This window comes from Vulpes vulpes, chromosome 8 (genome assembly GCF_048418805.1).
Source record: "Vulpes vulpes isolate BD-2025 chromosome 8, VulVul3, whole genome shotgun sequence".
In the NCBI taxonomy this organism is placed as follows: Eukaryota; Metazoa; Chordata; class Mammalia; order Carnivora; family Canidae; genus Vulpes; species Vulpes vulpes.
In genome coordinates this window covers 42,550,273-42,574,122 of record NC_132787.1, presented here as the reverse complement: position 1 = coordinate 42,574,122, position 23,850 = coordinate 42,550,273, and the positions used below count along the sequence as shown (strand labels likewise).

Below are 23,850 nucleotides of genomic sequence, written 5' to 3'. Positions count from 1 at the left end.
GCACATTAGCCATCCCTCCTCCATATTTTGTTCCATCCAATTCATTAATAAAAATATTTAACAAAAGAAGAGTCAAGGTTAGAGAGATACATAATCCCACCACAAACTTTTATGTAGGTTAACATAAACCATTAAACACCACCTTTGGGAAAAGTCATTTTATAGTTATGAAGTAACCTAATTATCATCTTATCTTACATTTCTTCATCTTATTTACGCTCCCTTCCTTGTCAGTGCCTTGAAGAGGTATAGGTCTACTCCCCACTTCCCTCTGGCTGGCCCCCCCTTGCACCCCTTCTCATCGCTGCCACACCACCATCACCCGTCTCTTCGCCAGCTGACATGCCCCCTTGCCCCCTGCACAGCACCATCCCTGCATTCCACAGGGGACTTCAGCAAGGGTGCCAAAGGTAGGCAAGAGGCACACAGAAACAAACCAACTGGCAGCCAGGCAGCCCCTGAGGAGAGACATTCAGACAAAGTCTCCCTACCTCCCATTCCTTCCAAGATCAGAAAAACTTGTCACCCCGCCTCCACAATGATGCTGGGGAGGTGGGAGGAAGAAGTGGGAATTCCCCTTCCCAGTACCCCAAGAATGTCTGAGCCTTCAATGTTGAATTTTTTTCTTTATTAAAATGTACTTTTATCTTATAAAATCAACCAATCCAAAATGATGCAGACAATAGCAGTGGCTCTGTGAAGACGGCATCTCTGGTTTGGGAGTAGACAGGCCATGGGGACAGAGGGGGCACAAAGATGTGGTTACTGTCTCTTGCCTCCAGCTCTGTGGAGGTGGGTAAGGTCTAGAGTGCAAGCCGGGGTGGGGGCAGGGGGCAGGTGTCTTGTGGGCTTTGGACAATGAGACTCTGACCTTGCTGCATTCCTACTGCTTCCACACCACTACCACTGCCACCGCCACCACTTTCACCACTACCACTGGGTCTCTTCGGAATCTTGGGGTGGGGGGCACCTTTGAGGATCATGGCTGCTACCGCCCAGGATTTGAGCGTGGGGAGTGGGCGCAGCCTCAGCAGATGGGACACCCGTGCCCTGCAGGTGTTGACAAGATCCACCATCTGTAATGTCCTTGGCACAATAAAACCGAATGTCAGTTTCAAAAAACAAAAACAAAAACAAAAACAAAAAACCCTCTTCCACGCTGGAAATCCTACCAAAAAATAATGTAAAATTCACCTTAGATGGCCTAGTTTTAATGCTGACTTTTAGTGATCACCATTTCCAATGAAAAAGTCCAATGGTGACTTTTGGTGATCACCATTTCCAATGAAAAAGATTAGGTGCACAAATGCGGCAATCCTCTTTGTACTCAATTGAAAATCAAAGTGACATTTGCTCAAAGCCAATCTCAAAAACCCCTCTCATCTTCATGATTCCTAAAGGATGACCAATAACAGATTAGTAATTTTATTTGCATGTGGCCCTAGCCAAAAAACAAAACATTTTATAGCACTTCCCAGACTAAGGAAACTTAAAATGTAGACTCTGATTCAACAGGTCTAAAATATAATTCAAGATTTTGTTTCCACATTTAATGCAATGCCTATCAAAATACCACAGCACTTTTCACAGAGCTAGAACAAACAATCCTAAAATTTTTATGAAACCACAATAGACCCCCAGTAGCCAAAGCAATCTTGAAAAAGAAAAAAATTAAAGGCATCATAATTCCAGATTTTAAACTATATTAGAAAGTTATAATCATCAAGACTGGCACAAAAAACAGACATATTAAATCAATGGAGCAGAACAGAAAACTCAGAAATGGGCCCACAACCATATGGTCAATTAATCAACAAAGCAGTAAAGAATATTCAATGGAAAAAAGTCTCTTTAACAAATGGTGTTGGAAAAACTGGGCAGCAACATGCAGAAGAATGAAATTGGACCACTTTCTTATACATGAAAACAAATTCAAAATGGATGAAAGACCTAAACATGAGGCAGGAAACCATCAAAATCCTAGAGGAAAACATAGGCAGAACCTCTCTGACCTCAGCCATAGCAACTTCTTTCTTACTAGACAGGCGCATCACCAGAGGCAAGGGAAACAAAAGTGAAAATGAACTACTGGGACCATCAAGATAAAAAGCTTCTACATAGCAAAGGAAACAATCAACAAAACTAAAAGGCAGCCTACAGAATGGGAGAAGATATTTGCAAATAATATATCTGATAAAGGGTTAATATTCAAAATCTAAAAGAAACTTATCAAGCTTAACACTCAAAAATAAAAAAATCCAATTAAGAAATGGGCATAAGACATGAATAGCCATTGTTTCAAAGAAGACATCCAGATAGCTAACAAACACATGAAGATATGCTCAACATAATTCATCATCAGGGAAACACAAATCAAAACTACAATGAAGTATCATCTCACACCTGTCAGAATGGCTAACATTAACAACACAAGAAACCATGGATGTTGGCAAGGATGCAGAGAAAGGGGAACTCTCTTACATTATTGGTGGGGATGCCAACTGGTGCAGCCTCTCTGGAGAACAGTATGGAGGTTCCTCAAAAAGTTAAAAATAGAACTAGCCTACAATCCAGCAATTGCACTACCAGGTCTTTACTCAAAGAATACAAAGATACAGATTCGAAAGGGTACAGTCACCCCAATGTTTACAGTAGCATTATCAATAATAGCCAAACTATGGAGAGAGCCCATATGTCCACCAACTGATGAATGGATAAAGAAGATGTGGTGTATACACACACACACACACACACACACACAGAGAGAGAGAGAGAGAGAGAGAGAGAGAAATATTATTCAGCCATAAAAAAGAATGAAATCTTGCCATTTGCAATGATGTGGATAGAGCTAGAGTGTATTATGCGAAGTGAAATAAGTCAGAGAAAGACAAATACCATGATTTCATTCATATGTGGAATTTAAGAAATGAAACAGATGAACATATGGGGAAGGGGGAAAGAGAAAAAGAGGAAAACAAAAGAGAGAGACACACCATAAAAGACTCTTAATGGCAGAAAACAGAGGGTTGATGGAGGGATGTGGATAAGGAATGGGCTACATGGGTGATAGGTATTAAGGAATGCACTTGTTGTGATGAATCACTGAATTCTACTCCGAAAAAAATAATGCATTGTATGTTAACTAGAATTTAAATAATTTTTTTTTTAAACAGGGCACCTGGGGGGCTCTGTCAGTTAAGCATCTGTCTTCAGCTCAGGTCCCGACGTCAGGGTTCTGAGATTGAGCCCCACACTGGGCTCCCTGCTCGGCCTCTCTCCCTCTAACTCTGCTCCCATTCGTGCATGCATTCTCTCGCTCTCAAATAAATAAAATCTTTTAAAAAATAAGATGATTTTGTGTTTCCAGTAAGTTCTTAAGTGAGTGGATGCTGCTGGTCTTTGAAGCACACTTTGAATAGATCTCTTGGATGCTTTAGCATAACTTCTGTTTTTACACATCTTAAGCTTTCATTTTCATTTTTCATGATTAAAATATGCAAGGCACTCTTTTCAGTCCTACGATGGAGAAGACAACAACTATATGCAGAATTTCACTTGCTCTATCATGTAACATGATACCAATGATGGGCACCTGGGTGGTTCTGTGGTTGAGCAGACCTCTACCTTTGGCTTGGGTCACGATCCCAGACTCCTAGGATCAAGTCCCACATCGGGCTCCCCGTAAAGAGCCTGCTTCTCCCTCTGTTTGTCTCCACCTCTCTCTCTGTGTCTGACTAAACAAAATCTTAAAAAAAAAAAAAAAATTGTACCAATGAGTATATACCAACTGGATAAGCTCTACTTTTTATGATCTTTCTCCAAAAGTCTTTACTTTTATCAGATAACCTCAATTATTTTGGAGTTTTGGTATTAATGCCACTGTTCTTATATGGGTCTGTGCCAAATTCTTACATTGATATTTGACTTTTTTTTTCCTGTCACCATAATATCCCTTTTCTACTACTTTTTTTTTTTTTTTTGCATCTCACTCCTTCCTTGTAGAGACAATTTTGTTCTTTTTAGCAGTTCTTTCTATGTGATCCATAGGTGGTAAACTCTCAGTTTGCATTAGTCTAGGAAAAAAAAAGTCTTTATTCTACCTCCACTGATGAATGATGGTTTCACTGGGTTCAGAATTATGAACTGAAGTTTTTCACTAAATTTGAAGATTTTTACTCTTATTCTCTCTTGCTCCGTTGATGTTGTTGAAAAGCCTGCTGCTGGCCTGTTAATCCTTTTTAGGTAAACTATTATTTCCTCTCTGGTAGCTTTTAAAATCAGTTTATCTATGGTTTCATTGTGATTTATGGTAAGTGTGGATATCCTCCTATTCAAGAATTATTTGCTCCTAAAATGAAGATCTATTCCTATTATCTAGTCAGAAATACTCTCAGTGGGATGCCTGGGTCAGAGGCATGGCTCAGAGGTCGAGCATCTACCTTTGGCTCAAGGCGTGATCCCGGGGTCCTGGGATCAAGTCCCATTATCAGGCTCCCTGAGAGGAGCCTGCTTCTCCCTCTGCCTATGTCTCTGCCTCTCTCTGTGTGTGTCTCTCATGAATAAATAAATAAAATCTTAAAAAAAAATGAAATATTCTCAGCAATTACCTCTCCTAAAATTGCCTATTTCCTCTATCCTACCCTTTTGAAACTCCCATAGATGTTAGATTTCTATTTCAACAGACTTTGCTTTAATTCCTATCTTTTCTTGTTTCTTACTGCTCTCTTCATAAGAGACTTCTCCCTCAGACTCCTCAGATGTATCTTCCAATTCACTAACTGTACCTGCAGCATTCTCTAGTCTGCAGTTTAACCACTATATTTCTCCTTCACTTTAGTTATTATGTATTTCATATCTAAAACCCTGCTTTGTTCTTTAACAACCTGCCTGGTATTATTTATAGTGTTTTGCCCTTTCCTCATGTTTTAAATCCTTCATGTATTTCATAATGGTACTATTTACTGAGTGTTGTATGTACATGCATTAACTCATTTAACTCTCACAATACTCTATTGTAATGCTATTATTCTTCTCATAAATGCTATTTATTCTTCTCATGGTACTGCTATTACTCTTCTCATAAATAAGGAAATTGAAGCACAAAACGTATAAACTTACAAACAAGTAAGTGGCAAAGCCAAGATTAAAAGACATTAAACAATTATAGCTAGTGCTACCCTTTATTACACTGAAAACCTTCAGCTTTTACTCTTCCCCATACTGAAACAACAGCCCAATAAGTTTTATCTTCTCCTCTATCCTAAAGAGTGCTCCTATGCTTACTACTCCATTCTTTATTTCTAATCATTTCATTTATGGTCTCATTCTACTACCCAATGTTCCTAAGGGTCTAATCACTCTATTTGTTCTTACTTCTGATATTGGTTTGGAGTAGGTTAAATTTCACAGGTGATTTAGTAATTTGGGATTGTAAATTCATTCTAAGCAGAGCTCTCATCTGTGGGAATCTGTAAAGACCAGGCTAAAATCAGTGTTGACAGCAGCTGTACTTACTCAACTCAAAGCTCATGAGAAGATACTTTCTTCTAACTCTAAGACCAGGTGAGTAAGTCAGTTTCTCATGTTGTCAACTGATACTGGAAAGAGGAATTTTTTCTAGTCCACTTTTTCCCAGGATTTATGAAGGAGTCTCGGTTTCAAATCTCTACCCCAGTTAGTGTCTGCTATCCACACATCACCATTAAAATCCAAGCCCCTGGGAACCCTGGATGGCTCAGGGTTTAGCGCCTGCCTTTGGCCCAGGGCACGATCCCCGAGCCCCGGGATTGAGCTCTGAGTCGGGCTCCGGCATGGAGCCTGCTACTCCCTCTGCCTGTGTCTCTACCTCTCTCTATCATGAATCAATCAATAAATAAAATCTTAATAAAATCTTAATAAAAAAATAAAATAAAATAAAAAAATAAAATAAAATAAAATAAAATAAAATATAAAATACAATAAAATATAAAATACAGTAAAATAAAATAAAATCCAAGCCCCTTAGTTACCAAAAAGAATAACCCTTCTAAACCTTAGTTAGAATCCTTGCTGACAGATGACTGTGTTGGAAGAGACAATAAGAAAGAGGTACATCTGCCCTGCCAGAGAGGTCTGCCAAAACAACTCTGAGAATCAATATGGTAAATACACTATATTCAACATACCTTACAGTAGTTACACAGTCAGAATTACTGCTTTCAAACTTCTATCAAGTTGAAGAAGGAACTAAATTGCTCTTAATCTTCAATTCATTTAAAACTATCCAACCACAGTTTTATTGTTATTTTATTATTTTTCCATCGACATTCAATATCCATTCCTCATTCAGTATGTAGCCATTCTAACGTGTGATGTTATTGAATATGCATGTAACTTAGAAATAGAGGCTTATTTTTATATGCATATATTTTTAATTTATATGAATGTTATATACATCATTTTGTTCTCTTACTTTTAAAAAAATATATACCCGTGGCCCTATGAATACTTCTAGATCATTGCTTTTGACTTTTCTATAGTATTACATGATATATTATCTACTGTAGTTTACTCATCTAACTCCTCTAGTGAAAAACATTTGGGCTGCCTTCAATTCCTTATTCTATAGTGAACATCCTTATGCATGTCCTCCTGTGGACCAATGGTAAATTTTCTCTAGGGAACATACCCAGGAATGGCATTACTGGAGCCAACAATGCCGTCTATGTTCCTTTAGCCCAAATCCTTACAAGCCCTGAATATTAACTTATTTGCTAATTTTTACTAATTTGATCAATGGAATATAGCATTTCATCATCTCTGAAATTTGCATTTATTTACTAATGAGGTTGAGGATCCTATGCTATATTTATTTGCTAACCACTTAGGTTTCCTTATTAGTTAATTGCCTATTTAAACCCTTCTCTCCTTCCCTCCCACGGGGGAGTGGAGGGTTAGGTAAATTGGGGAAGGGGAGTGAGATATGGGTTTCCAGTTATGGAATAAGTAAGTCATGGGAACAAATGCAAGCATTAAGAATACAATGATATTGTAAATGGCAATATTACAGTATACATGCTCACTTTTCCTGTGGTGAACACAGCATAATGTATAAACTTTCTTATAGTTTTGCAAGCATCTCTTTTTTATTCTGTATCTCAATCTTTGTTATTTTGGGAGGTGGTGAAAATATCTTCTCCCAGTTACACATTTGTTAACTCTGTCAATAGTGTTCTTTCTTGAACAGAAATCCTTAAATTTGATGGTGTCACTTAAAATATTCTACCTAAGATACATTTTTATTGATTAGTTTTATAGTTTTCTCTTTCACATTGAGATCTTTGATACGGAGTTCACTGTTATATCTGGCACCAGGTAGGTAGCCAATTTTATTCTCCCTATAGTATATCAGTTTCCTAACACTCAGTTAACTAGCACTAGTTTATGATGATCCCAACTATATACACAGCTAACTCTCTATATTTATTTATTTACTTTTAGTGCTCTATCTGCCCAATTCCTGTACCAGTACTATACCAATCTGGGATATACTGTTTGGTTTGGTTAAGTTTATGGCTCTGTAGTATATTTTCAGATGTGTTAAGGCAGATCTCCCATTTATTTTATTTTTCTTCACTTTAATGTTAGAAGAGCTTTACTTGTCCATATAATATTTAAAATTTTTCAATTGTGGTAAAATACACAAAACATAAAATTAGCCATCTTAACCATTTTTAACTGTACAGTTCAGTGAATTTCTAAAAAAATTACTGCTAGGAATTTTCATTGGAATTGATATATATACTAACTTAGGGAGAACTGATATCCTTACAGTATTAAATTATACCATCTACTGATATCAACAGGTATCTCTGAATTTCTTTTTCCTCATATCCTCCTATTGTCTTGGGCTTTCTTACTTTCTCTGTTTTTTGGAAAAACCTCAACATAAAAATGATTATTTTTGAACTTTTGATAAAGAGCCATCTGAACCATGGAATTTAAGAAGAGGCTGATTAGCAATTTAATTTTCATAATGATTGTTGTTCATGTTTTCTATTATCTCTTCAACCTTCTTTGTCATATTTTCCAGAAATCTATTTATTTGTTCTATATTTTCAAGCTTATTAGAATATAACTGTTTATAATTGTCCTTTATTTTTTTTATTTTTTAAGAGTAGTTTTAGCTCTTAAGAGAAGATGGTATAGAGGTTTCCCATATACCTCTTGCCCCTACAGACGAACAGCCTCCCCCCATTATTGACATCATTTATCAGAGTGGTACTCTCTTTTATCAAGATGAAATTCATTTTACTTTAAGTTTTTGTGGGTAAGTCACAAAAAGACATATCATTTCACTTTTAGTAACTACTTAAGTTAAATTCATAAAGACAGAAGTAGAATGGTGGTTGCTATGACCTAGAAGGAATGGCGAGGTTTTTGTTTTTTGTTTTTTCTTAATGGTACGGAGTGTTTGTTTTGCAAAATGAAGGGAGTTCTAGAGATTGGATATACAACAATGTGAATATCCTGAACACCAGTGTTCAGTCTTTTCAATCTTTTCAGATTGGCTTCTTTCATAAAGGAATATCCATTTAAGATTTCTCCATGTTTTTCACAGCTTGATGGCTGTTTTTAGCACTGAATAATACTCCATTGTCTAGATGTACCACAGTTTATCCATTCACCAACTGAAGAAAATCTTTTATTATTTTTAAATTGTATGGTACTGGTAGTCACTTCTTTACCATTTTGTAAGAGATGATCCTGTCTGATTAATGTTTTTAAAACAACTAACTCACCTTATTGTATCCTCTATATTGATTGCTGATTTAGTATCTATTACCCTCCATCTTACTGTTCCTTTGGTTTTGATTCTAGTGTTTTTTCCCTAGTTTCCTGATTTGTATACTCAGCTTATTTGCTTTCATTTATTGTTTTCTGATAAATATAAGAATAAGACATTTCCCTCTAAATGCTAGAGGATTAATTATATCCCACAGATTTTCATTTGCTTTCTAGTCTTTTTTTTTTAAGTAGGCTACAAACCCAGTGCTGTGCCCAATATGGGGCTTGAATTCACAATCCTGAGATCAAGATCTGGGCTGAGATCAAGAGTTGGATGCTTAACTGATTGTGCCACCCAGGCACCCCTATTCTAGTCTCCTTTAACCCGAAGGCCATTAAGTAGTATATTTTCAAAACAAATCCAGAAGTATGTGTATCCCTATGTTTATTTCAGCATTATTTCTGACAGCCAAGATATGGAAGTAATGTAAGTGTCCATTAATAGACAAAGAAAACATGGTATATGTGTACACACACACACACACACTGAAATATTACACAGCCATAAAAGGGATGAGGTCATGCCTTTGAAATAACATGGATGGACCTAGAGAGCACTATGCTTAGTGAAGTAAGTCAGAGAAAGACAAGTACCATATCATTCCATTCATAAGTGGCAATCAAAACAACAAATAAACAAAAAGGAGAATTAGACCTATAAATACAGAGAACAAACTGATGGGTACCAAGAGCAGGGGAGTGGAGGGTTAGGCAAATTGGGGAAGGGGAGTGAGAGGTACAGGTTTTCAGTTATGGAATAAGTAAGTCACAGGAATAAATGCATAGCATTAATATACAATGATATTGTAATGGCAATATTACAGGACACATGCGGGCTTTTCCTGTGGTGAACACAACATACTGTATAAACTTGGTAAGTCACTAAGCTATATACCCAAAACTAAATGTAACACTGTGTCAACTATACTCAAAAACAAACAAACAAAAAAACAAAAAAACCACCCACCACCACCTAAATTTTCAGATTCCAGACTTTAGTTTTATGTTGCAATTCTTCATTACTGATTTCTAATTTTGCCACATTAGGGAGTCAAAGAATATAGTCCATGTAACTTGAATTCTTGGGAATTTTGACATTTCCTCTGTGGCCTAGGACATTTGATTTTTATGACTATTCAGTAAGTTCTCAAGAACACTGCACATTCTCCATTTGTTAGTGCAATATTCTACAGAATAACTGTTTATGCTTATTGATGTTCTTGAAATTTTCTAAATTATTTTTGGTTTCTTTTTTTTTTAAAGACTTATTTGTTCATGATAGACAGAAGGGGGGAGGGGGCGCAGAGACACAGGCAGAGGGAGAAGCAGGCTCCATGCCAGGAGCCCGACGCAGGACTCAATCCCGGGACTCCAGGATTGTGCCCTGAGCCAAAGGCAGGCGCTAAACCACTGAGCCACCCAGGGATCCCCTTATTTTTGTTTCTTTGATCAAGTTCTGAAAGGAACATGTACTAATGACCAGCTAATTGTTGATGTATCTATTTCTCTCCATTACTGTTTTATACACTTGAAGGCAAATGCAATGTTGTTAGATGCATAAATGTCCACAATCATTGTATTTCTTGATCTACTGTTCTTTTTATTAATATATAATATTGCTCTGTATGGTTTATAACTGCTTTGCTCAGTCTGTTAACTTGATTTCGGCTCATGTCACAATCTCAAGACCTCACAATTGAGCTGCATGTCAGGCTCCCATGTCAGGCTCCATGCTTAGCACAGTCTGCTTTTCCCTCTTCCTCTGCTCCCCACACACTCCCCACCAGTGTGCTCTTTAAAAAAAATTAAAAAAATAAAAATAAATAATTAGTGGCACCTGCGTGGCTCAGTCAGCTAAGTGTCTGACTCTTGTTCTCAGCTCAGGTCTTGATCTCAGGGTCATGAGTTCAAGCCCCTCATTGTGCCCACACTCAGCGTGGAGCCTACTTAAAATATATACATATATACATATATATATATATACACATATATATATATAAAATTATAAAATTATATAATATATATATAATTTAATGTTAAAATAAATCAGATTGGGAAGACATTTTCTTGATAGTCCTTTTATTTTTTTAAATTTTTCTATTCTTTTATTTTTAATTCTGTTATTTTTTTTGTCCTATGCTTAACTCTTATTGACAATATATTCTGTATCTTATTTTCTAATGCAACTGAGATTTGTATTTTAATCTAAATTTAACTTATTTGCACATACTGCCTTTACCATTATTCATACCATTTTGGCCAACATTTTTCATATGGCATCCACATACCTCTTGTTCTTCCCCACCCCCTCCCCAATTCTTTTCTGTTCTCCACTAGATAAACTGAGTGTCATACTTAAGATCTGAAACTTAAAACATTGTATTGATCCTAGTGTATTAACAACCATACTTATACTTCTATTTTCCTGTCATTTTCTCAAGTTTATCATTATCTGCATCTCCTCAAATAAGACACTGCCCTATCACTACTGTGAATGGTGCCAACTTACCCTTTGGAGTTGGAGGACTGGTGGTGGTGGGCAGGAAGCCCCAAAATCTGAGAACCTCTGATGTAAAAATATGAACTTCTACTCTGCCAACACTCTTTCTGAAGTGATCTTCTACTCAGGCATAGGTAATGTGGAGGGAAAAGGGGGTGTTCAGAAGCTAATCAGGCCATCTTCACAAGCCAGCTTGAATACTACATCAATGTTATACTACAAGAACTGCCCCCCCCACTACTCCGTGGTTCATACCAGGCTAAGCACTGCTCAGAGTAGTAATGGAGCAATGATCCACCTAGAGCAATGAGAAAGAAACAGTTACTGAAAAATATGCCAAAACACCTCTTCATGCCAAGTCCTCTTTTATTCTGAAAAACTGTTCCATATATACACACATATATTCAGATTCCACACAGGGAAGCATTATAGCATTATGTCAAGAACATAAACTCTGGAGTTTCAACTGATCAAATTCTGAATCCCAGGTAATCATGCAATAACTCACATAACCTCAATCTCTCCAAGCTTCAGTATGCCATCTTTAAAATGTTATGACAATTCTTATTTCTTAGAAGATTACTGCAAGGATTAACTGAGAAAATGAAAGAAAGTATATGCCCCTGCATGACACAGAAAGCATTCAATGTTAGACATTATCAAATATGTTTTATAAATTATGGAAAAATTAGATGATCTCTAAAATGCACTCAGTCCTAAGGATATACTACTAACTCTAAGTATCCTGAGGAAGTCAAAACTCTAACTTGAAAAGCACAGCATACTGGGGCACTGGGTTAGGAAAGCAAGCAGAAGGTGCACGTCAAACAACATTCAGGTTTCACTGCCTAAACATCCTACAGCCATGGCAGCTCTTTATTTTGTGCTAAATGCTGATTCCCTGATTCATCTATAAAAGAACTACTCCCTATAAACTGTCAGTAAGATACAGATGATAATATTCACCTATAATGAATAGAATTCTAAAATTCAATATCTGGGAGAAGAAAAAATTACACTAATTTGAAGCAGTAAGGTCTCCATTATTTTAATTTATTGATAAAATCGGTTCTACACATGAAGAACTCAAACAGAAAATAAACTCACTAGAACGTCCACAGTATGTATCAAGAATCAGAAACAAGAAAGTGACCATAAAACAGAAAATTTCCTGAAAATCTTATAACCAGTATTGAAAGTCCCAGGGTACCAGTGAGATTAGACCAAGGACCAACCAAAAGTCATATGGTAATTAAAAACTTCATATAATTCCCCACAATGAAAGCAAAAAAACAATATTTATCTTGCTTAATCCATAAAATTAATCTGAGGATCACATGAAACAACAGAGATCAAATAAACAATGCTTATAAACTTTAAGGTAGGTAAAAAAAAAATTGAAACCCATTGATATTTAATATTTCCCTCTAAATTCAGATAAGAGCTACATAATTAAACATCTATTCTAGCCACAACAACCTTAGGAAGTTGGTACTATTAATTATTCCCACTTACAAATGAGGAAATGAAGGATTATAGAGATAAAGGTAAATCATCCAAGGTCATATAACTGATAAACATAGATAGTTGCATTCAAATTTAGATCTGACTCCAAAGCTCATGCTTTTAACCACCATGTTACTAAATCCAGACCACCTCTGTAAAGACCAACAGATTAAAAGAAATGTTCATAAAATAGGAACCATTCCAGAGATACTATATATTGTACACTGCCCAACACAAAAGGGCCTCATTCCCTAGACCATGAATAGAAAGAAAATCAGTTCTTTTCCCATATCCTATTTTTCTTTAAAGGATTTTTTTTAAACTCCCTGATGCATGTTCTTTCTCAGACATACTTGAATTTAGTGATATGACAGTTAGATCAAAGTCTAGGACAGCTGCAGAGATGAGGACAATATCAGTTAGGAGCAAATTATAAAAATATGTGACAATTTTCACAGAGCTGGCTCAAAGTGCCTCTTATTGGGCTCTAACATAAGAGGATACCTTAGAAAAAGTGACCCTGGTCAAATGTCACCAGAGTAATTTGAGAAAAAAAGCACATGCTAATAAATCAGCATATCATTTTCATGTAATTATCTTAGACTCAAAAGATTGTTAGCTTTTACACTGTTATCTTTTGTTAGCTTTTACATTGTTATCTTTTAGGATGAGATGGTCATGTTTCAGGCGGCTGTCCTAGTAACTTATAAGGGTAATCACTGAAACTGAGTTACTCCCACAATGGCTAAAAACAAATATAAAAACTATTCAAGAATGACACAAATACAGTCTTTACTCCCTATGGTACAAGAAATCAATCACAAGCCCATCTGTGTGAGACCTAGCGAATAAGAACACTATATGAGAGGGGTATGAAGAAAAGGATGGATTGCCAAGAGGAAAAAAAGTCATTTATTAGACTGTGACAAGCTTTTCAATGTTTGTATTATCATTAACCAACTGCCTGGTTCTCTTTATACACCTGTCACGTCTAGCCAGTGCTATCATAGTAGTAAACTTGGAAATCGGCTCACCTCTAAAACACTGGCACCCTCTTCTGACCCTTTTGTAGTACTGCATGCACACCAGTTACTGGGGTGAAAACTCCTTTTTTGGGGGGGGGGGGGGGAACTCTTAATAAGCCGTAAGTTAGTAACTTTGCAGGTAACATTTTCCAGATAATTTTATATTTGCAATTCCCTGAACATAAAATCAGCTTAATAAAACTATAAAACAAATCTTCTAAATAAAATGTATGCCAATGAAAAGAAAGCCGTATTCTTTTAATATTTTCAGTTTATATATATAAGCTGATTTTAATATAATAGCTATAATGATGCCAGTAATAGACAAAGGCTTTATACTGTATGCAATAAACTAGTTTAATCCTAACAACCTGATGAAGCAAACACATCTTACAGATGTAGGAAAAGTGAGGCACAGTGAAGTTAAATAACGTGCCCAGGATCACATTCTTGGTAGGTAACTAGTAAAGCTGAATTTCAAACTCAGGAACTATGACCCCAGAGCCAAAACTAATTTTTATCTAAAATATCCTTGTGAGGAAGAATGAGGTTGATATCCTGCTAATATGAAACATGATTGATAAAAAAAAAAAAAAGTCCAAGTTGTAAGGAAAATTACAAATTCATCATCCAAATCTCTCATTTTCAGCAAAGTCCCAAACTGTACAAAAATCAAATATTACATGAAAGAGTTTTGGTGATTTCCCCATTCCTCCACACTTGATGATTCTCATCTTCCGCCATCTATATTGTTTTTATGCATTCTTTTTAATCCTCATTCCTCTTTTCCATCTAAGTATGCCCTTACTTACCTATCTGATTCTTTAAAAGAAAAAGGAAAAAAAAACTAATCCACATTGTATGCTTTATTTTTCTTCTATACAGCAGAACTACTTATCTATTTCTACCTAAATTCCCTATTTCACTAGGCCTTTTAAAAAATATTTAAGACAATAAATTCATATAGCATCATCAATTCCTTCTCTTGGATCATTACAAATATGATAGATTCTCATCTGTATGGAATGATTTACGGTACTCCTACCTATAAATAGGGCTGACAGACTAATCTCCTAAGGTTTCTAAAAATATTAACTTCATTTTTTTCCAAAGATTTTATTTATTCATGAGAGACAGAGAGAGAGAGAGGCAGAGACATATGAAGAGGGAGAAGCAAGCTCCATGCAGGGAGTCTGATGCAGAACTTGATCCCGGGACTTCAGGAGAATGCCCCTAAGCCACAGGCAGATGCTCCACCACTGAACCACCCAGGCATCCCCTAACTTCACTTTCAAACAAGATATGAGGGCACATTGTCTCATGATCTGTAGTTCAAAACAAGATCTACCTAGAACATTTCTAGATTCTGCAGTTTGCCTACATAAAGCTATTCATAATATCAGAAATTAAGAACACAATAATCTCAACAGAGAGTAACCACCCTCACTGCCTTTCATGACTAGAAGATTCACCATGGGTGAAAACAAAAGATTCCTTTGGATTTCTTTTTTACAACTATCTTTTCATTTCATAATGTTAAAGTATACTTGGAAGTACAAACTTGGGGAATGTTCAAAGAATTAAAAAACACATAAACTACACCAAATTTAATTAGTTAGATCTAAGAACAATTGAAACAAGACAGTTATATTTTAGTATAGGAAGTGATCACATTGCTAAAGAATCATTATATTATTCATATCTCCCAAATCTAAGTATAACAAAAACAGCACAGGTGATATACATGAAAAGGTGTCAAGGAACTGATTCCCTGCAAATGCCAGAATTCTTTTTACCTCAGTCTGTAGGATGGCAGCCCGTTGTTCTTTAGCAGTCAAGGACTCCTTCAGCACTTCAATGTGTTGCTTACTGTCTGAGAACTGGTTTGTGAGTGTTTCTAGCTTTGTCTGTAGGGCTAGTAGTTCTGTGTCCTTTCTGGACAGCTCCTGCTTCACCTGACCAATCTAGAGAAGAAAATAAAACACTGTAAGGAACAAAGAAATGAAACAACCATGTTTGATCTAGATCTTTGATAGAGCTTAGTCACAAAATAGGAAACTAAATATAGTACTATTAGTTTTATGACAAAACATAATTAATTCATCCTTTAGCATCATCTAATCTTGGATAACCACCCATCACAAAAAAAAAAAAAAAAAAGGAGTTTGTCAACAAATAGGGAAATTCCAGTTTTCATTTATTATATCTCCTAAATACTCTTCAAAATCCCTTAAAGAACAGCAGGAGAAAAATTCCAAATTCAATTAGATTAATATGAAATAGCAGGAAGCATCTGAATATCACTGTGCTAATCAGTTTTCATTTTATTAAGTCAGACCTCTTAAAACATAAAGCACAATTAGTGTAGAGGTAAAACAGAAGGGAAAAAGAAAACTTCCTAGCATTGCTATTTAAAGTTAAATTCGAAAGGTGCTGCTGGTATACTTTTTATTTTTTCATTTGCAAACAAAAGTTCACATAAAATCCTCTTAAAAAGCTCACTTTCGTGTTATGTGGCATTATCAACCCATGCCTTTTAGAAATCATTTAATTTTGATGAGTTAAGAGATATTGACCTAAGAAAAGATTCCACCTACAAAGTCACATCATCTACAACATGTCATACCAACTAAATGGATAAAAGTATATGACTTAAATGCATAAAGGCTCATTCTTTAAGAATCTACATGTGTAATTTGAATCTGAATTACTGACAGAGTAATCCATAAGTCAAGAGGTGCCATTCACTCTCCCATAAACTTTTCCCCTCTTAAAAAAATTTTTATGTAATACCTCATTTACATTTCTGTTTCTAAGAATTTTCTAAATAGTCTCTCACTCTAAATGTACACCAAATAAACAAAAATCAGACTTGCTTTTACCTTCTGTCTCCTGCCTAGTAAAGTAGCTGTGCACTAACAGATTAATTATTGGAAGTATAAATCTGATAAGTTGCTAATTTCAATATTACTGATGAAATGAAAAGTCCTTTGTTATTGTTTTTCATTGAACATATCTACAGTATTTTCACTATAATAATCTTTGGTATAAAGGACAATTTTGAGAACAATTTCCCATGAGGAAATATGAAATAAATATTATTTGAAATAAAATTAGGCTTTTAAGAAGCCCTAAAAATATATTTCTGATTTACTCTTCTTGTTTAGCAAGAAGACAAGCATTTTTTCATATGCATGAAAATTCTATTTGTAGATTTAGTTATTCATTAACCCCACAAATATTTCTATTTGCTTACTGTATGCATACTACTGAGGATACTAAGAACATCAGTGGAAGAAGACTATACATGGCAGCTATTTTCACCCTGTAATATGAGTATGTACCCTGGAACTACCACATACTATAATGCTGGGGCATCTCCACCCTGTAATATGAATATGTGCCCTCAAACTACCACGAACTGAATACTAGAGCATCTTTCACGACATCCCCTCTCCAACAAAAAAACACCTATTTATAGCATTCCATCCTTAACGCACAGGTTGCACTAAAAACACACTTGCTGTATGAATGAACATACGGGAGAAATGTTTAAAATGTTATCACTCCCTCAACTAAAGAACTGCTATAATTTAAAAATTATTCATATTTCCAATTACCTCCAATCACCTGGTTAAAAATAATTATAAAATCCCTGTTTTCTCATCATCTACTTTATTAAATAATCCTCAAATAATGCTATATTGGCCATAAAGACTGAGAAGGGAAAGAAAATATTCTAATGGAAAGCAGAGTTTAGAATTAGAAGTACACATTTTCCAGAAAAGCTTGGAGCACGAGGCTTTGCAATCACTCACACCTGAGGACAAGTGTGTCTTTTAGTATTTACCTCTCTAAGCTTTGCCTTCCCAATCAATAAAATGGGAACAGGAAACCAATACTACTGTACTGTTTGGAGATTAAATAAAATAATGTCTGGACTGCGCTTAGCCTGTTGTCTGACACAGCAAAGAAATATTTATAATAGCTAAGGGGAAAATAGTAAACTTACACATCAACTAGTCCTCTAGACAATCGTTACCATAAACCAAATGAGTTCCTTCTAGATAAAATATTTCACTTTACTAGCTGTACTATAAAGGGGTCCATAAACAATAAAAACATCAAATTACCACAAGTTTTTATTTTTTAATGCTGCATTCCTGTCTTATCCCACAATTATTTTCAGTAGCAGTTTTTTCCTGACTTTGTGCAACATATGTGCACATGGCCTAGGACAGGCTAGAATACTGAAGAGCTCACCAGCACAGGTTCTAGAACCAGATTGCTTGATTTTAAAAAAAAATCAAGCTCTGCCTCTTACCAGCTATTACCTGAGCGTCATTCTGCTACCTTGGTTTCCACATCTATGAATTGGGCTTAGATGATATACCGACCTCAGCAGGTTGTAAGTGCTTGAGTGTTAGCTATTTTATTATTTTTTTATATTTTGAAATGGAATTTTAAGTTCTTTAGACAGAAGATTAAACTAGATTGAGAGACTTTATGTTTCATGCTAATTCTAATCTACTAGATAACTCTAATCAAATCACTTTCTGTTCTAAAATAAGTAACATTTGTTGAAAAATCACCTAATGAAGAGTTAATACATATGAAGCTAAAGCACTTTACTCATGAATTTCAAATTCTAGGAAAGCTGATCTTAAAAGTTCTCATCACAAGAAGAAAAAAATTTCGGGGCAGCCCTGGTGGCGCAGCGGTTTAGTGCCACCTTCAGCCCAGGGCCTGATCCTGGAGACCTGGGATTGAGTCCCATGTCGGGCACCCTGCATGGAGCCTGCTTCTCCCTCTGTCTGTGTCTCTGCCTTTCTCTCTCTCTCTCTCTGTGTGTGTGTGTGTCTCTCATGAATAAATAAATAAAATCTTTAAAAATAAAAAAAAAAGAAAAGAAAAAAATTTCAGACTATGTATGGTGATGGATGTTAACTAGACTTATTGTGGAGATTTCACTATATGTAAATATCTTAAATCATTATGTTACAAATCTGAAACTAATATAAAGATAGATCAATTATACCTTACTTCGTTAAAAAAAAAGAATTTCAAATTCAAATAATCTCAGAACCTAGAACATCTGCAGAAATAAATCACCATTCATGTAAATCAACAAGTATCTACAAAAAGAAAAGAGAAAAAAAACACACTTTGAAGTACCATCCATAGAGTGAAAAAAGCAACAATAAAGAACCAGAACAAGTGAGGGCTCACTGCACACAAAGTGACATATGGGTCAAACTGGTGAACAGGAGTCGGTTAAAGAGCAGAGCAGGCTGGTTAGTGCTAGTATTGGCAAAGCTGCCGACCAAAGAGAATGAAAGTATAAGCCACCCAGAAGCCAGAGCTAGCAGGGTCCCACTGTGGGATCACTGCACACAGAGAGTAAATCTTACGGCAAAGACCTCAGCCTGAAGACCAGCCGCTCTCTTTTTCAGCTCCTCCCCTTGAGCCTCTTTCGAACTTAGTTCCTCCTTCAGTTGCTCTACCTGTCACGACATTGTTATTCTTTTTCACTTATGTGTCAACTTTGGTCTTATTATCTGCTTTTCAGCCAGATATAACAATAACCTATATAACACAATCAAATTTGTTTCCCTAGTTCCCTCTTGAAAGCACCCTAGATAGTTTCTCTATTTTCAAGGGTTTTTTTAAATGGATTTAAATGTGCCAATCAGCAAGTGGAAAGCACAGATTATACTGTAAGCATATTTTATTATAAAATTGGGGTGAAAAATACAAACTAATAGAACATTGGATATGTGAATTTTTAGGTTCTAAAATTAACATAAATTGTCAGTAGTCACTGATAAAAGATTCTTAAAATAATAAAGGAATATTCTACTGACTTTTATGCCAGGTATGGGCACCACAGCAAGAAGCCAGAAACTGGAAAGGAAATTAGAATAATTGTGTATCATTCCTTTACAGTTTTCCGCTCTGAGAAACTGGGAAACTAACGCAAGTGAGACAGAAGAGTTATTTTCTAGCTAATATTTCATAATCACAATTATGATTTTTAATTAAACCAAAACAAAGCTAGCTAATTTATAACTATGATAAACTAATATCCTTCAATTTGCCTACATAGTTCATAGAATCAAACTAAATGGCTTTGGATCTAAGGAAAAACTACTATGACTGAGTTTCTAAATATGGACTGACATGTCTTGCTGATATGTATTCCACTGTAGATATATCTGAGTGCACATGGGAAACCTGATACAAATGGATCTTCTCCAAGGGACAGAGCATAGAGCCTCCCTTTATGGAACTTTCCCTTTCCCTTTATGAAGGGAAAATAATATATGATCTAAGTCATTTCAGGGGGAAAAAAAGGTGGAGGGACTGGGTTCAGCCTCTTAGGGTTTTGACTTTTAAAATACCACACAAGAGTTGCAGAACTTGGTTGGTATCTCATGTAGTGAGAAAAACTCAATTTGGATATAATTCTACTAAATCACCTCAGAAGTACTGATAGATATAAACATTAAACTGTGACAATACAGATCAGCCTCACAGGAATAATTTTCTTTTAAGTGAAAACTTGAAGTAACTATACATCAGTAATTCTGACTTCAGTTTTAGGAAAGTTCCATTTGAAAGAATTCTAAGAATTCTATCTTTCCCTGAAGTCTGACAAAACAATGTGAAGTTCTTCATCATCACTAAGGAAACAGAGATATGCATCAGGTTTCTTAAACCTCTTTTAAAAATTACAGTATCACACACCATTACCTTATTTTTCATAAATTTAGAATGGCTCCGATAGACCTCCATTTGTTTCATTTCTTCCTCCCGTTCTTCAGTACTCAAGGCCCCATTTGATTTCAGCATCTGAATTTCCTCTTCCAAGTCTCGGAGCCCACGCTCCATAGAGGAAATTTTTGAATCCTGAAGACAATGGAAGATTTAGACATTAAAGTATTCACAAAGAATCAGAGAAGCTGAAAAACTCAGTCTTTACGGATAGTGAATTTAATAAAGATAAACAACTATCCAGGAAAACTGCTGTCTAGAAATTGGTGCCTTGCTTCTAAATTATATCTTTATGGCCACTTGAGTGAAAGGAGGAGAGTTCATATCTAGAATATGATTTTTCTTCTGTCTCTTCCTCCAGTCTGTGCCCTTTCATTAAAGAAGTAGAAGCAATGGAAAGTTAAAGTTTCTTTGTACTTCATGGTCAATCAACTTCTAGGAAAAAATCTTATAATATTAACAGCAAAACCATTCCTAGCTACTCTATCATTCTACTCTGTGACCCCTAAAATAAACCTAAAAGGTTTATTTCTGCTCCCAAAGGAGGAAGAAGAGTAAAAATGTCTCAAAGATTTATGTAATAATATTCTCAATATTCTATAAGCATCCTACTGTAAGAATAACAAAGGGATGAATAATTATGCTAACAATTACAGTTTATCATATTACTTATTCTCTATAGTTCTCTACACATTTGAATAGTTCTCTACATATTTGAAGTATTTTGCATAACTTTTTTCAAATCACTATCCTTATAAACCATCATCTCCACAAATATCACCTCTCAGTAGAACATTCTTCTATGTTCAATTTCTTGGTTTGGTTTGTCACAGTATCTAGTTTATCCACAGATTACTTTAGACGTTATCAATTACAGGAAGATCATTTTAGATGTCAATTACAGAAAAATTCCTACATAGAATGAACACTTTTATATCTAGAGTTGTATATGTTTATTCACCTAAGAAATAAAGTAGAAGAAGCATAAATTAAGTACAGTTTTGTTTTATTTGGAATTTTAGAGAAATCAATCCTTTAGAAAGAAAGCAATTTTAAAATTACCTCCTTTTGTACTTTACTTCAAAGATTTCTTGATTGACATTCTTGCCTACCATAATTCTTAGAGCATGCAGATGAAAGTTAAAGCATTTATCATGAGACAACTACAACTAGCAATTTTTAGGTTCAAGAGAGAGAAGGGAGATAGGATGTATTCCCTGTTTTGCATTGTATTATCTTTAAAAATATAACAAAAATTTTCCTTTATCAATCTATTCAAATTAAACTTACATTTGGTTCAAAATTATTTTTTAAATATTTTATTTATTTATTCATGAGAGACACAGAGAGAGGGGCAGAGACATAGACAGAGCTTCATGCAGGGAGCCCAATGTGGGGCTCAATCCCGGAACTCCAAGATCACGCCCTGAGCCAAAGGCAGACGCTCAACCACTGAGCAACCCAGGCATTCTTATTTGGTTCCAAATTAAATGCACTGAATTAATACAATCAAAAGATACTCTAACCCTAAATTCTCAATTACTTGTTTAAAATTAGTGGGTACATCCCATTTCTATCATAGCCCCCCCCAAAATAAAATTTAGTGGGCCACAATTAATCTCCTGGCCTATAAAGAATAAATACAGGCATAACTTGAAGATACTGTGGGCTGGCTCCAGATCACTGCAGTAAAGTAAATATCACAATAAAGCAAATCAAATAAATGTTTTGGTTTCCCACTGCATATAAAAAAATTATGTTTCCACGAACATAATTTTTAATGAAAAAAGTATATAACTTAATCTAAAAATAACTTATTGCTAAAAAATACTATCATTTGAGCTTACAGCAAAGTCATGACCTTTTTTGCTAGTAGAGGGTCTTGCCTACATGTTGATAGGTGCTGACTGGTCAGGGTGGTGGTTGCTAAATTTGGGGTGACTGTGACAATTTCTTAAATAAGGCAACAAAGAAGCTTGCTGCATTAATTAAAACTTTTCCTTTCACGAACAATTTCTCTATAGCATGTGATACTGTCTAACAGTATTTTACCCACAGGAAAAATTCTTTCAGAACTGGAGTCAATACTCTCAAACCCTGCTGCTGCTGCTGCTGCTTCTTTACCAACTAAGATTATATAATATTCTAAAGCATTGGTTGTCATTTCAACAACCTTCACGGCATCTTCACCAGGAGTAGATCCCATCCTAAGAAACCACTTTTTTTTTTTGCTCATCCATTAAAAGCAACTCCTCACCTATTCAAGTTTTAGCATAAGATTCAAGAAGAAATTCAGCCACACCTCAAGTTCTACTCCTAATTCTAGTTCTCTTGCTCTTTCCACCACATCTGCAGCTCTTCCTCCACTGAAGTCCTAAACCCCTCAAAGTCATCCAGGAGGTTGAAATCAACTTCTTTCAAACTCCTATTCAGGTTGATATTTTTACCTCTTCCCATGAATCACAAATGTTCTTATTGGCATCTAGAGTGGTGAATTCTTTCCAAAAGGTTTTTGATTTACTTGGCCCAGAGATCCTTCAGAAGCAAAAATTAAGTATAGTTTTATTTGGAATTTAACAAATTTTACAGCTGCTCTCTATGGCAGCTATAGCCATAGAGATAATATAAATAGAGATAAATAGCCATAGAGATAAATATATAAATATATTTATAATATATTTCTTAAATAATAAGACCTGGAAGTCCAGGGGCACTTAGGTGGCTCAGTCAGTTAAGCATCTGCTTTCAGCTCAGGTCATGAACCCAGGACCCTGGGATTGAGCCCCACATCGGGCTCCCTGATCAGCACAGAGTCTACTTTTCTCTCTCTCTCTCTCTCTCTCTCTCTCTCTCTCTCTCCCACTTCCCCTGCTTGTGCTCACTCTCTTTCTCTGTCAAACAAATAAATAAAATCTTAAAAAAAAAAAGGCCTGGAAGTCAAAATGACTCCCTGATCCATGGGGGGCAGAATGAATGTTTTGTTATTAGGCACAAAAACAACAATAATCTCTATCAGAGCTCTTCAGTGAACAGGTGCATTGTCAATGAACAGCCATATTTTGAAAGGAATCTCTTTTTCTCTGTAGTGGGTCCCATCAGTGGCCTTAAAATATTTAGTAAACCATGCTACAAATAGATGCACTGCCATCTAGGCTTTGTTTATAGAGCACAGACAGCAGAGACTAAGCATAATTCTTTTTTTTTTTTAATTTTTTATTT

At 35.6% G+C, this 23,850-nt stretch overlaps 1 protein-coding gene across 16 annotated transcripts in view; it reads right to left on the bottom strand.

Moving 5' to 3' along the window:
• The window catches only part of ERC1 (ELKS/RAB6-interacting/CAST family member 1), a 537,425-nt gene that overhangs the window by 405,238 nt on the left and 108,337 nt on the right, over positions 1–23,850 (bottom strand). For 11 of the 16 annotated variants that reach the window (XR_012003002.1, XR_012003003.1, XR_012003005.1 and 8 more), the window contains exons 5-7: positions 20,611–20,766; positions 19,278–19,361; positions 15,654–15,821 (exon numbers count right to left, since the gene is read on the bottom strand). Coding sequence is in view for 10 of the 16 variants with exons in the window: in XM_025995462.2 (XP_025851247.1) it covers positions 15,654–15,821; positions 19,278–19,361; positions 20,611–20,766 (408 nt within the window). In the remaining 6 variants the exon portion in view is untranslated. The remainder of the gene's footprint in view (positions 1–15,653; positions 15,822–19,277; positions 19,362–20,610; positions 20,767–23,850) is intronic. The other 5 variants (XR_012003004.1, XR_012003007.1, XM_025995464.2 and 2 more) reach the window with 1 other exon arrangement.